This window comes from Vanacampus margaritifer, chromosome 2 (genome assembly GCF_051991255.1).
Source record: "Vanacampus margaritifer isolate UIUO_Vmar chromosome 2, RoL_Vmar_1.0, whole genome shotgun sequence".
NCBI classification, from domain to species: domain Eukaryota; kingdom Metazoa; phylum Chordata; class Actinopteri; order Syngnathiformes; family Syngnathidae; genus Vanacampus; species Vanacampus margaritifer.
In genome coordinates this window covers 50,337,419-50,350,265 of record NC_135433.1, presented here as the reverse complement: position 1 = coordinate 50,350,265, position 12,847 = coordinate 50,337,419, and the positions used below count along the sequence as shown (strand labels likewise).

Below are 12,847 nucleotides of genomic sequence, written 5' to 3'. Positions count from 1 at the left end.
ATCAGGAAAACCAGGGAGGAGTGAACTCTCTCTTTGTGTAAGAATGCGTGTTTATTTCAGGTGTGTGCCAACCCTACCTACAGACAGAGGGAAGCAGGAGGAGGGAAAAAGGAGAGTATGAGAAGGGATGCAGGTTTCTCTTCGTATTGGCCAACCTGTGGACTCCAGGTGTGAACAGTCCACTCCCAGTAGCTCCACTGCGCCCGCACCTCGTGTTTTGGCGATTATCTTGGAGCGGGCAGTGCTGTGGGCACATGCGCCAAATAAAGGGACGTCCACATGGCTACACACTAGGCCAATTGTGTGCAACAACATTGAGTTGGTGGCAAAGAAAGGAATAATTGGTAAGTGTCACTTCTTGTTATTGATTGTGTGTAATGCTAGTTTGGTTACTAAATGAGATCCAAGTAAAAGATCTGTATAAAAATAAAAAAAATCGTAGAGGTAATTTATTTTATTTATTATCGGTAACTAAGTGCATTTATGAAGACGTCCCATCTCTAAACAGGATGAATGTAATCATGTTTTCACTACTAAGTTAAAATGATTGTTTTCATTGTGGTTCATTGTTGTCAGCATCGTCAAGCAGCCCCAGTTTTTAATTATTATTTTTTTAGAGTTTGTATGTTTCTGTGCTTGCATGTCTGGGGACTGCAACTTCCTCCCATATCCCAAAAGCATGCATGTTAGGCTAAGTGATGCCTCCAAATCAGTGGGTCTCGGCTGTTTGTTTTTTTATCCACTGCAAATCAACCCATCCGACCACTGTTAACTTATTCACTGCCATTGACAGCTATAGACGTCAAAAATTCATTTGAACTATTTCTATTAGTTTAACATTTTTTTTCTACTTTTGTTAACAAGAGTATAAAAACCTAGAATTTTTGGGGGGATACTTAGAACAGATATAAAATCGTGGGTTAAATAGAGAAGTCATGCGATTAATTACGACAAATTTTAATCGCATTAATTACAATAAAAAAATGTCATCAACTGACACTCCTAATTTTTTAATAATCTTTTCTTCTTTTTTTTTAAATCTTTTTTTAAGAAGAAAAGATTATTAAAAAATTAGGGTCAGGTGGTTGAATTTTTTTAGTTGTAATTAATCGCATGACTTTACTAGGTAACTCCCGATTTAAAAAAAGATTATTAAAAATTAGGGGCGTCAGTTGATTAAAATTTGTAATTGTAATTAATTGCTTGACTTTACTAGTCAACTCACGATTATTAACAAATTCTATATTTGTTCTGAATGTGCAATAATTTTTTCTTCTTCTAGGTTTTCATACTTTGACCATTAGCAAAAGTGGAAAAATTAGTGGTCAAAATGAATTTTTGACGTCTATAGGCGTCAATGGCAGTGAATAAGTTAATGTAAAAAAAAAAAGAAAATAGTAGCCTGGACAACCTAGGTTTTATCAATCCACTGATGATGCAAATAAAGACCATATTTAAATATGCCAATGAAACAAAGGTCATCTTGTGAGGAAGGAGGAAGTGATACTATTCTCCTATCAGGAGGGAATATCTTTCACAGCCACTTCAAACTGCAAAACAAATCTGGTTGACTCACCCTGCTGTCTGAATCCTCAATTTGGAACTGGACTGAGTCGTTAGCTGAGCAGTTCATTTTCCATCTTCGCACACCAAACGAGCAAAATCTCGTTTTGTGGCCTCCGCTCAAAGCTCTCGTCCTTGTTCTGACATGTTTATGTCTTCCCTCCGCCTGTTGCTTTTCCTCTCACGTCGACTCGTCTGCTGCTTGAAGTCCGCGTAACACAAGCCAAAGGAGGAACATTTTGTCTTTGTCGTCCTTTATGTGAAACCCAACGTTGTGGATCGCTGTTTGAATATACAAATGTAATTAAAAACACTACAATAAGCATAACATAAACAATACATGCAAGTCCACAAAGGAAGGTGGATGACATCATGCTTTAATGACTTTGATGTGAGAGAAAAGCTTTTGTAAGTGGGAGGAGATTGTGAGCCAGGTCTGCATCGATGACTCCCGGACAAAAATTCCCGCAGACACACTCCAAGAGCTTGTAGAAAGTCCTCCAAGAAGAGAGGAAGCAGCTTGTTCCTACTCCCTCGGCACTATTCAGAGGTACCTTGACTTACGAGCGGCCCATCCTATCAGTTGTTTGAGTTACAAGCTGTTAGTTAGTTGCTCAATTTATTGCTTTGAGGTGAGAGGCAACGTTTGCGTTACTTGTACGCGAGGGTTTCAAAAATGCCGCCGCTCCAGTTAATAAAGCGCAGCGTCATAAAAACAGGTGAGCTGTGATTGGTCGTTGCCTGAGCGCCCTGACTTACTGCGATGTCATCTTCAGTCAACAGCAAGTGGCAAAATGGCCGCCCCGTGAGATGGATAGAAACGGCTGGATTTTGCTTCATCACTCCTATTCCACAAATGTAATATTAATCAGAACGTCATGTTTAGACTAGTGCGGTCACATATAACATATTATTGTCAAGAAATGTTTAAGGTTGACGTCCACTGTAACACAAATGTATTTGTTGCAGGAGGGAATCAAACAATCAAGGACGCATAAGAAGGGACCAAATTCCTGGTGTGCATTTCCACAATGAGTCCAGCCTTTATACCTGAAGATCACAAGCTGGCGTTCCCACTCCTCGTCCTCCTCCACGTCCCCTTCACATGTTTATCTCAGTCAACAAGCAACAACAGCAATGGGACGTCAAGCACTTCCTCGTCAAACTCCTCCTCCCACAAGCTTGTCCCAGGCTGCCGTGCCGGACTGGATCCTCTCTACAGGTACCTGTGTGACCGCAGAGCCATGTGGGGCATCATCCTGGAGACCTTGGCCTCCTCCGGCTTCCTCTTCAGTATGCTGCTCCTGCTCGGCCTCCTTCTCTGGTCCCTGTGGATCTGCGTCTCCTTACGGAATCAGCGCAGCAACATCGGCGGCACGGTGGCCTGCATGTCCATGTTCTTGCTGGCCACGGGCGGCATTTTTGCCATCACCTTCTCCTTCATCATCCAGCTCAGCCCTCAGACGTGCCCCACCAGGATCTTCCTATTCGGCGTCTTCTTCGCCTTGGCCTTCTCCTGCTTGCTGGCTCGCTGCCTGGCTTTGCTGGGATTCGCGGCCGCTCGGGGCTGGGGCGAGCCCGCCATGGCGTTGGGGCTTTTCACCGTGCAGGTGATCATCTCCACCGAGTGGCTGATCCTGGTCTTGGTGCGGGATAAGAAGCCTTGCGAGTACAGCCAAGAGGAGTTCATCATGCTGCAGATCTACGTCCTGTGCCTCCTGACCTTCAGCTTGATCCTGTCCATGCACTTCCTGTGTCGCTCCTGCTTCACGTACAGCTACAGCTACGCCGGCGCCACCCACCAGCAGAGCCGTCAACAGGCCGTGCTCCTCTTCCTCACGCTCTTGCTCTCCGCCGGCATCTGGGTGGCGTGGATCACAATGCTCAGCAGAGGGAATTCCAAGTTGGGGCGTCGGCCACAGTGGGACGACCCTGTGCTCGCCGTGGCGTTGGTCGCCAATGGCTGGGTGTTGTTGGCGGGACACGGCTTGTCGCAAGTTGCCTTCCTTTGCAGGGGGGAGGCCAAATCTAAGGAGGTCCCGCTGAGTTTTGCCGGCTGGACCAGCCCCAGTGCTGACATCCCAGGATTGAACAGTCCCAAGGCGGGAGCGGAGAATGGAAGTTTTGAGAACGACCCAGAAAACAGAAGAGGTGAGAAGCCTTCACCGAATCCAATTAGCGTCTTAACCACATTGACACTGTACTAGGTAATAGTCAATAATGATATTGGCACGCTATCAGCCACAAAAAAAAAGTATCGGATTGTATTGGCTTACATCAGGGGTCTGCAACCTACGGCTCTGGAGCTCCAGAAAACTAGAATATTAAGAATATTATATATATATATATATATTACTATGAGTGTGTTTAGATAAAATATTATTGAAATGAATTATTGATTTAGATTAAATTTTTTTTAAAAAAGAGTCCAAATTTGTAAGTTGCTAGAGAAAGGGAGACGAAAGGTAGATGAAAAAGTTTTTAAAAAAAATCCCTAAGCATGTCGAAAAAGTGACCATAAAAAAGAAGAAAAGCAGAAAATTACCATAAAATGTACACAAAAAAGAAAACGTTTAAAAAGTAATTATAAAATGTCCAAAAACAAAAGAAATCCCGAAAATTACCCTATTAAAAAATAAAATAAATAAATAAATAATAATAATCCATCATGTACACAAAATTGCCCAAAAGTCAGAAAATTTATTTTAAAAAAGGCAGGAAAGAAAACGTTCAAAAAGTAACTACAAAATGTCCAAAAACAAAAGAAGAAATCCCCCACAATACCATAAAATATCCACAAAATTTCCAAAAATTGATACCAAAATGTAAGAAATTTGACGGAAAGACCACAAATTCTATAAATGTGTAAATAACTAAAAATCCAAAAACGGACGACAAACGGTAGAAGAAAATGAATGTCAAAGTATTGGATGCTACATTTTTATTTTTGCGCTGATGCAGCTCTAATTAACTCTTGGGCCCTCAGTACAGTAGACTAACACTAACACACTGTTTCCTTCATCATAATATTAAAAAGCTTTTGCAGCTCCAGACAGATTTTTATTTTATTTTATTAGGCCTAAAATGGCTTTTTACAGTAAAGGTTGCTGACCTCTGGCCTACATCCAAATAAAGTCCGATATATATTGCTATTATAATTGCTGGAGTTAAAATCTGTTCTCGTACAATACAACATTTCTATATTGTCAGTTATACGAGTGAAAAACGTATTCCACTATGTGCTAATTTGTCACGTTTGGCACCTTAAGGCAGGCGAGCTGATCCATCCCTGCAATCGCCCTACGAATCCGGATTCTCTATGACCGTAAGTAATGAACTGTCAGGATTAAACATCTCCGATTTAATTGCACACTGTGACCTTTCCCTTGCTAAGTCGCACTGTATGCTTCATGACAGCACCGTTTATCAAGAGTGTTGCCGTAATTGCACTGATGTTTCGTGTGTGTGTGTTGCAGGAAATTGACCCCAATAAAGATTATACCATTCCTCGCCCTCAGACCACCAACTACAGAGAACCATATGACGAATATTACGGACAATTGTAACATCATCTCTCTCTCTTGTACAGACACGCACAAGAAACAAATGCTCTTTTACTTGGCACACAAAAACAGTCCATGTATTGCTTAATTGTATATAGGGTGTGATTTTTTTTAAAAACTGAAATACAAATGACACAAGAATATACAGATTGGTAACATTATTTCAAACAATTACATAAATCTTGGAAAGGTGCTTGCACCAAAAATCTAAATTCATGTAGAGTACAACCCCACCCCTTTCTTGCCTGCAGCCGTGTACAATCTATTTGTACAGTGCGCATTGGTTCTGTGTGTAATGCATGCAACACAAATACAGCAGTGCGTAGAGCACAGTTCTCCCTCTGAGAAAAGAAAAACCCTAATAAGAAAATGTATCATACTGTACATAATCCTGTCATCTGGAAATGGTCCTTGTCATATTCAAGATGCAAACCCAATTCCCAAAAAGTTGGGACACTATACAAATTGTGAATAAAAATTGAATGCAATTGTGTGGAAGTACCACATTTCAATATTTTGTTCAGAATAGAACATAGATGACAGGTCAAAAGTTTAAACTGAGAAAAATTTTAATTTTAAGGGAAAAAAATATGTTGATTGTAAATTTCATGGTGCCAACAAATCTCAAAAAGAGTTGGGACTGGTAGCAATAAGAGGCTGGAAAAGTCAATTGCACTTACACACACAGCTGGAAGACCAGTTACCGCTAATGAGGTCCATTGGCAACTTGATTGGAGTATAAAAAAAGAGCTTCTCAGAGTGGCAGGGTCTCTCAGAAGCCAAGATGGGTAGAGAATCATCTATTCCTCCAATGTTGCGCAGAAAGATATCAGAAGAATATCAGAAAGGTGTTTTCCAGGGAAAAATAGCAAAAAGGTTGAAGTAATCATCATCTACAGTGCATAACATCATCCAAAGATTCAGAGAATCTGGAACAATCGCTGTGTGTAAGGGTCAAGGCCGAAAAATCCTACTGGATGCCCATGATCTTCGGGCCCTTAAACGGCACTGCACCGCAAACACGAATGCGCACTGGAAGGGAAATCACAGAAAGGGCTCAGCAATACTTCCAGAAAATATTGTGGGTGAACACAAGGACAACCCAAGTTGTTATCAGCACTCAGTTTATAAGCCTGCATGAGTGCGTGTGGCATGGGCAGTTTCCCCATCTGGAAAGGCATCGTCAATGCAGAAAGGTATATTCAGATTGGAGAACAACATTTGCTCCCATCCAAACATCATCACTTTCAGAGATTTCTCAACACGTTAATGCCAGACCACATGCAGCGTCAATTACAACATCATGGCTGCGTAGGAAAAGGATCCGGGTATTGAAAGGGCCAGCCTGCAGGCCACTTCTTTCACTTCTAGACCATATTTGGCGCATCATAAAGAGGAAGGTGCAACAAAGAAAGCCCAAGACAGTTGAACAGTTCGAGAGATGCGTGTTAGACAAGAATGGGACAGCATTCCTATTTCGAAACTTGTCTCCTCGATCCCCAGACGTTTGCAGACTGGGGGATGCCTCACAGTGGTGAAAATGGCCTTGTCCCAACTTTTTGGAGATTTGTTGACACCATGGAATTTAAAATCAACATAGTTTTCCCTTAAAATATGTTCTATTCTGAATAAAATATTACAATTTGGCACTTTCACATACTTGAATTCCATTTTTATTCACAATTTGTATAGTGTCCCAACTTTTGGGGAATTGGGTTTGTATATGAAAACCTGTAAAGTCACATCACAAATGCATGGTGCACACTGTATTCTCTAATGGAGATGATATACAGTATAGAGCAACCTTGAGGTGATAGAGCAGGTGGGGAACTGTCATGACATGACATGAGCAATGACTAATAGTTGGAAGGGCAGGCAAGGACAAGATTAGATTGGCCACTGTGAGTGCAGCACAATTGTATCTTTAAAGACATTTTACTGTTGTCAATAAAGATTTCTTGATATATTAAGCCTGAATGGTGTTTATAAAAATACAAAAATAAAAAAAATCTTCCAAAGCAGAGCTTGGTGTTCAAACAACCAACTACTTTCTCAAGCAGACAAGAGCATGCCTCGCATGCAACAAAATAGTAACGCAGCAGAAAAACCACCAGGGGGCAGTGTTTGCACACCAACAACTGTTGATGACAGATCCGCAGAAAGCTGTGACAAAAACATATGTACTGTGCTACCCAGATTACATCTGAAAAAATCTCACGGCACCACCAGATAGAAATGCTTAATGATGATCTTGTCTGACTTGGTATGAAATGTGGGCTTGCCTAATTGAACTGAAAACTGATATACATGCAGGTCAGGAAGTTGTTCCTTATTCTGTTGTACGAAATCGAACAGGTAGATATGGGAGATTATATCTTATTCTTATCGATGCCTGTCATTATGCTTCGTTGTCATAGATATTTGTAATAAAAGAAAATGTTTGTACAAATTAGCCTGTGTGAAATGGATAATTTCTAACAGCACCGCGGATGATTTCTTGTGCCATAACACTGGCTGGCCCTTCAGTGGAGACCACCACCACTATCACATCACAATTACAACTAACTGCCATGTACATCAACCAGACTCAACAATTCTGAATCAGCATTATCTAATCACATGACAAAAACACAACATAGATATAAATATATAGATCATATTCACCAGAAATGCTAATGCAGTTCGCTACAGAGGTGCACTGCTTGTCAAACTTGACTGGCTTTGACTAAATCATTATTAGAGGACGGAAATTCAAAGCGAATTTGAAATTGTTGACATGGCGACAGATTGCGCCTGAAACCTGATTGGACAAATTAGGGAACACAGACTTTTGGGGTAAACTAATTAGAGCTGTCAAACAACTAATTTTTTTAAAAATCAGATTAATCACATATTATAATTTTGATTAATCACGATCAATCACTTAATAAAAAAGGCTTTTTCAATCAACATTTCCTCCCGGCCAAATTTGAAGCACACCGGTTATGTGTTAATTCTTTTGACATTTAATGTTACAGGACGTCTTCAACATCTTTTGATCCACTGCACACGCTCATCCTCCTCTTTTTCTAATCAATTACTTGCATAATTTTAAGTGGGAAAAAAAATGACCCCAATATTTTGACACAAACAAATATTCTAAATGTGATATGCAAACATTTATTAAATGCTTTACTTTAAAGCATGTAATTAATTATGTGTATTGCTCAAACACAACCTGTGCTACCTTAAACGTAGCCATCCGCTGTCACGCTAAAGGGTAATATATGGTCAAAATTAATTAATCTGCGTTAATTCATGATTAATGCTATGTTTTTTTAGATTAATTAATCAGTTAACGCTTTAACTTTGACAGCACTAAAACTAATACAATTTCTTTTTAATTAGAATGTGTGTGTGTGTTGTGGAAAGTAGGTCAGTGCCTCGCAGTGTTCTTCCAGCATTCCAAACACATGCATTCGGTTAACTAAAGACATTTCCTATAGGTGTGAATGTGAATGGTTGTCTGTATATGCCATCATGCCATGTGACCAGTCCAGGATATAACATGATTCAGCTTCATTTCACCAGTGACCCTGAACAGGATAAGCATTCGAAAATAAATGGATGGAAGATGAATGACGAGCTTTGCTTCATTTCTCCCTCCTTCGGTGACATTGCAATGTGCAAAGGTCAATTCATCACTTCACAAATGCCCTCCTATCAGACGCATTCAGTCTTCCAATCAGTCAGCAAGAATTCCCATCAAATTGGCAATTGTCCCCTTGTGCATCAGTGCAATTAGCAGGCATACAAGACTTGCCGCCACATCCGACCCATTTACAGCCATTAGCAGCACATTTACAATTAAAGATGATTTCCAGATTGGCCCCCCGCCCTCCCTAAACAGAAATTAGAAAGGATGATATGGAGAAAGATCTGATTGGCGCAGTAGATTTGGTGCAGAGCAAAAGCCAAGCAGCAGCATTATTGGTGCACAATGGTTGCCTATCATCCGAGTCACATGAGCTAACGTGCTGCAAAAAAAACAAAAAACGCCTTTCACGTGTGTAATCAGAAGACTGCGGCATTCCTCTTATCTCACAAGGCAGTGAATGAAAACAGCCTTTTCTCTTCTGTAGGCGATTATGCCAAATAGCCTCCCTCCTCACGCCACTCAAGCGAGGTAAAGACAAACATGTGGTCATCACTTCCAGATGAAATGAAACACGTTCTTACCAGGGGTACTAAAAAGCAGGAAGCAATCAATCAAATCCACAAAGAGCATAAAAACCAAACAGTTTATTATGTACATTCAATAATAATGGAGAATAAACAGAAGGCAGATACAAGGATGGCAAAATAAAACATTGTGAGAAAATACGTAGTGAAATGAAAAGTCACTTGAAAAGTCGCATGTGATACAGAAAAGAGGCCACATGCAATTCACACGCATTTCCTTCATCCTTGCTCACAATGTTCCAGCATCCACTTGGATGCCAGCGCAGTGCAAGGATTCAGGGGTCAGAGTTGAGGACCGGCTGTGTGGAAAATTGGCTTCTGTCGTTCAAACTGTAAAGTTTTTCTTCCCCCCTCAACTGTTCAAATAAGATCCCCTCCAAAGAAAACGCACACAACACTTTGTGCACTCAACATCTTTTTTCACTGACAGGCAACATTTTGAAGTGCCCCACGGTGAACCTGCCTCAGCACTGCGGGGGCGGTGGACATCCCAAATTAAACTTTCAACATATCTGATATGATTGCCGTGACGACCTCAGAGGCATTTGGCCGAGATCAGCCCGATTATTAAAGCGGACTGAAATCAGCTTTGGGCTCGGATACTTTTCTTTTCCCTTACTTTCCTTCCTCACTTTCTATCAGCGAACATCCCAAAGTGGTTCCCACGTCCTTCCTTCAATGCTATAAAATAAACAGCTCGCTTGCGCACCTCCACCTTATCATCCTCCAGCACTAAGATTTGAAATTCATGCACAAAGGAAAACGTTGTCTGACATCTGCCCTCTCGCAGCAAAGCATGCATAGCAACACTTGTGGTAATACTTGTGAGAAAAAAAAATGCATCAAAAACTCACTACAGCACACAGTATATCACAATCATACAAAATGTCCTCACAGGGTTCTGCTGCTTGAGCAACTTCGGAAAACAAACAAAAACAAAAATGTGTCCTGCCAACTATAGGATTCATCTTCAGCTCAATATTACTCCGTTTACCATCCACACAATGTTCCCAAGTGGAAACACAGTTCTATCCCTTTGCCTCTTGCATTGGCAATTCCAAACATCCTATCATCTCCCAAATGTCCCTCATGACTCCAACTTCTGCCAGTTTTCCATTTGCAGCAAAACAGTTTGAATGTAGGGGAGGGGGAAAAAAGTCAATTATCAGCACATGAACAAATATTCAAATATGAATTGTATTAATTGCAGGTTCCCAAAAGTGCTGCAAACTTCTGAAATGTGTCTTGCGGACAACACTGGACTGTTTCAACCTTGAAAAAAATACATCTTCAACCCAGAAATTAAAAAAATATATAATAGTCAAGTACAGGCAAACAACCACAAAAAAGAGAAATATATCAAGTCTAAAATGTGCTTTCTTCAACAACAACAAAATCTTTGGAACCAAAAAAGGCAAATAATAACAATAAGATAGTGCGAGTATACTGTATGGAGGTTGGATTACATGGAACAAACTTGGCCAGGCCTCCTACAAAAATCAGATAGGATGATGGGAGAAAATCAAAAAAAATATCCTGCCAAAATTATTTGTTGTGTCCAGAAATGGCCAAAAAGGGGAATTGCTTCCTTCATGCGACCAGCAGCATGACGACTCACGTTATTGGCCAAAATGCAGATGTTTGCTTTCTCCAGGTCTTCGGGGTGTGTTTCTCTTCCCCCATCTGCTGGTTCAAATCCCTGCTGGAGCTACAAAGTCTGACAATGAGGAAATAAAGGGAGTCATTATAGGGGAGCGGGTTGGGGGGGGCTGCGGAAGAGCAGCCTTCCTCCTCTTAGTGTTGCTTCATCAATGAAATGATTTCAACTGGCTCATTTTCTTCTTGAAATGATGTGGAACCAGAAACAAAGGCATGTTAAATAGATGGCAGCAAAAATCATATGAGATAAACAAAATATTGAGGTAACGCAGAAGAAAACATTTGTACTTTTTTTTTTTTTTTTTTTTTACATATTGTGGGTGAATGGAGACATTTTGGGGATCCCACCAAAAATGGAGCATTTGAAAGCCATGTTGCTCACGGTTTTGGCGTCGTGATTCCTGTCAGTCCGATGCTCCCGTGTTGGTTGCGCTTGTCGAACGCGCCACAGTGCCAAGGCAGAAGGACGTCGCGTTTCTTCAATGTAGTGTTTTGTGTCTGTTTTACCAGCAATGCTGTTCAATCACTGAAGGACACTGTGGGAGTGGGTGCACAGAGACTTGAGTGGGTTTATGGAGGATTTGGAGAAAATGGTGTAGTGTGGTGTGGAGGATCAAGCAGGAGCAGTCGCTTTCCAACGGATCCAATAGTGTTTGTAAAAAGTTAGCGGTCATAAATTGTGCTAAGAGCTTTTTCATGACATCCTTGTCAGACAGACAGAAAGGAGAATTGATGATGTGGCAACCATCTCTCTTGCCAATAGAAAAAAAACAGGGATTGGGGGCTGGGGGGGTTGAGGGACTTGTCACTCTAGTCCACCAGCAAAAGATGGAAGGGTGCGTCTGCCAAACAAAGAGCTTAAAAAAGGCTTCTGGAGAGACAAGAAATTCCTTGGGTGTAATTTGTGGCTTTAGTATGGAGCGAACCGACTGTACCCCGCCCTGTATAAACTGGCCTGAAACACACAAGAGAGACAACGGTCACATTGGGGCTATTATTGGGGCTATTATTATAAATTACAGTTGCTGTGGACTCACACTCATTTTCGAGATAACTGCACTTCTTTTGAAGTTCATCATTATACTGTTGACCCATTAGCTTGTACAACTCAGATAATTGTGTGAGTAAAATGTGTCTCAAAGTCAAGGTCCAATGTATAACAACAAGTCATGATGAATTATGAGATTAACAAAAGGTTTCGTTTCAAGCAATCGACCTCACATTCAAAACTGCGGAACCAAAACATCACGTTTTGTCACGTTTTACAGTTGTTAACGTTTTACACTTGAGCTACAAGTCAAAAACAAACATTATGGTGAATACCAGTCACCATAAAAGTAATGTTAGAACAATTAGGTTACTTATATATGTACTGAATTTTTATTTCAAATCTTAACACATTTGTCTCGGAATGTTTGACCTCATACACTGTATTAATCTGAATTTTTCAAAAATGTTGTTTACGGTTGGTATTTATTTGTGCAGCTACAATACTTGCTTCCCATCAGTCAGTTGCTCCCACGTAATATTCAGAATTTTTCCAAGTAACCCCAAAACAATTTAATTTCTTCTAGTTATTTAGTGACCATTGGAAGTTTTGAATCTGATTGAATGGCCATGATATGTGGGGGTGCCTCAAGGGTCAGTGCTTGGGCCACATTTGTTCGGTCTGTAAGTGTTACCTTTGGGTCAAATGCGTCATCATGGTTATGCAGATATACACAGCTGTATTTATCAATGTCCCCAAATGACAGCAGCTCAATTAAAATATCCATTATGTCACTGTCTCGAGCAAATGACCCAAAATTTCCTTTAGCTAAAAGAAAACAATTGTTTCTGGC

At 40.6% G+C, this 12,847-nt stretch overlaps 2 protein-coding genes across 10 annotated transcripts in view; one reads left to right on the top strand and one right to left on the bottom strand.

The window, feature by feature from the left end:
* The window catches only part of LOC144042923 (G-protein coupled receptor family C group 5 member D), a 7,610-nt gene extending 32 nt beyond the window's left edge, over positions 1 to 7,578 (top strand). Inside the window, exons 1-5 of one of the 5 annotated variants that reach the window (XM_077556029.1) lie at positions 1 to 344; positions 2,340 to 2,421; positions 2,533 to 3,714; positions 4,833 to 4,888; positions 5,040 to 7,578. The exon at positions 1 to 344 is cut by the window's left edge and continues 32 nt beyond it. In XM_077556029.1, the coding sequence (XP_077412155.1) occupies positions 2,595 to 3,714; positions 4,833 to 4,888; positions 5,040 to 5,129 (1,266 nt within the window). In that variant the 5' untranslated portion in view covers positions 1 to 344; positions 2,340 to 2,421; positions 2,533 to 2,594 and the 3' untranslated portion in view covers positions 5,130 to 7,578. Of the gene's footprint in view, positions 345 to 1,926; positions 2,283 to 2,339; positions 2,422 to 2,532; positions 3,715 to 4,832; positions 4,889 to 5,039 lie in introns of those variants that run through there. The other 4 variants (XM_077556027.1, XM_077556026.1, XM_077556028.1 and 1 more) reach the window with 4 other exon arrangements.
* A 1,814-nt stretch (positions 7,579 to 9,392) lies between these two features.
* The window catches only part of LOC144042988 (RNA binding protein fox-1 homolog 2-like), a 55,063-nt gene continuing 51,608 nt past the window's right edge, over positions 9,393 to 12,847 (bottom strand). For all 5 annotated transcript variants that reach the window (XM_077556139.1, XM_077556140.1, XM_077556138.1 and 2 more), the window contains one exon: positions 9,393 to 11,961. In XM_077556139.1, coding sequence (XP_077412265.1) covers positions 11,917 to 11,961 — 45 coding nt within the window. In that variant the 3' untranslated portion in view covers positions 9,393 to 11,916. The remainder of the gene's footprint in view (positions 11,962 to 12,847) is intronic.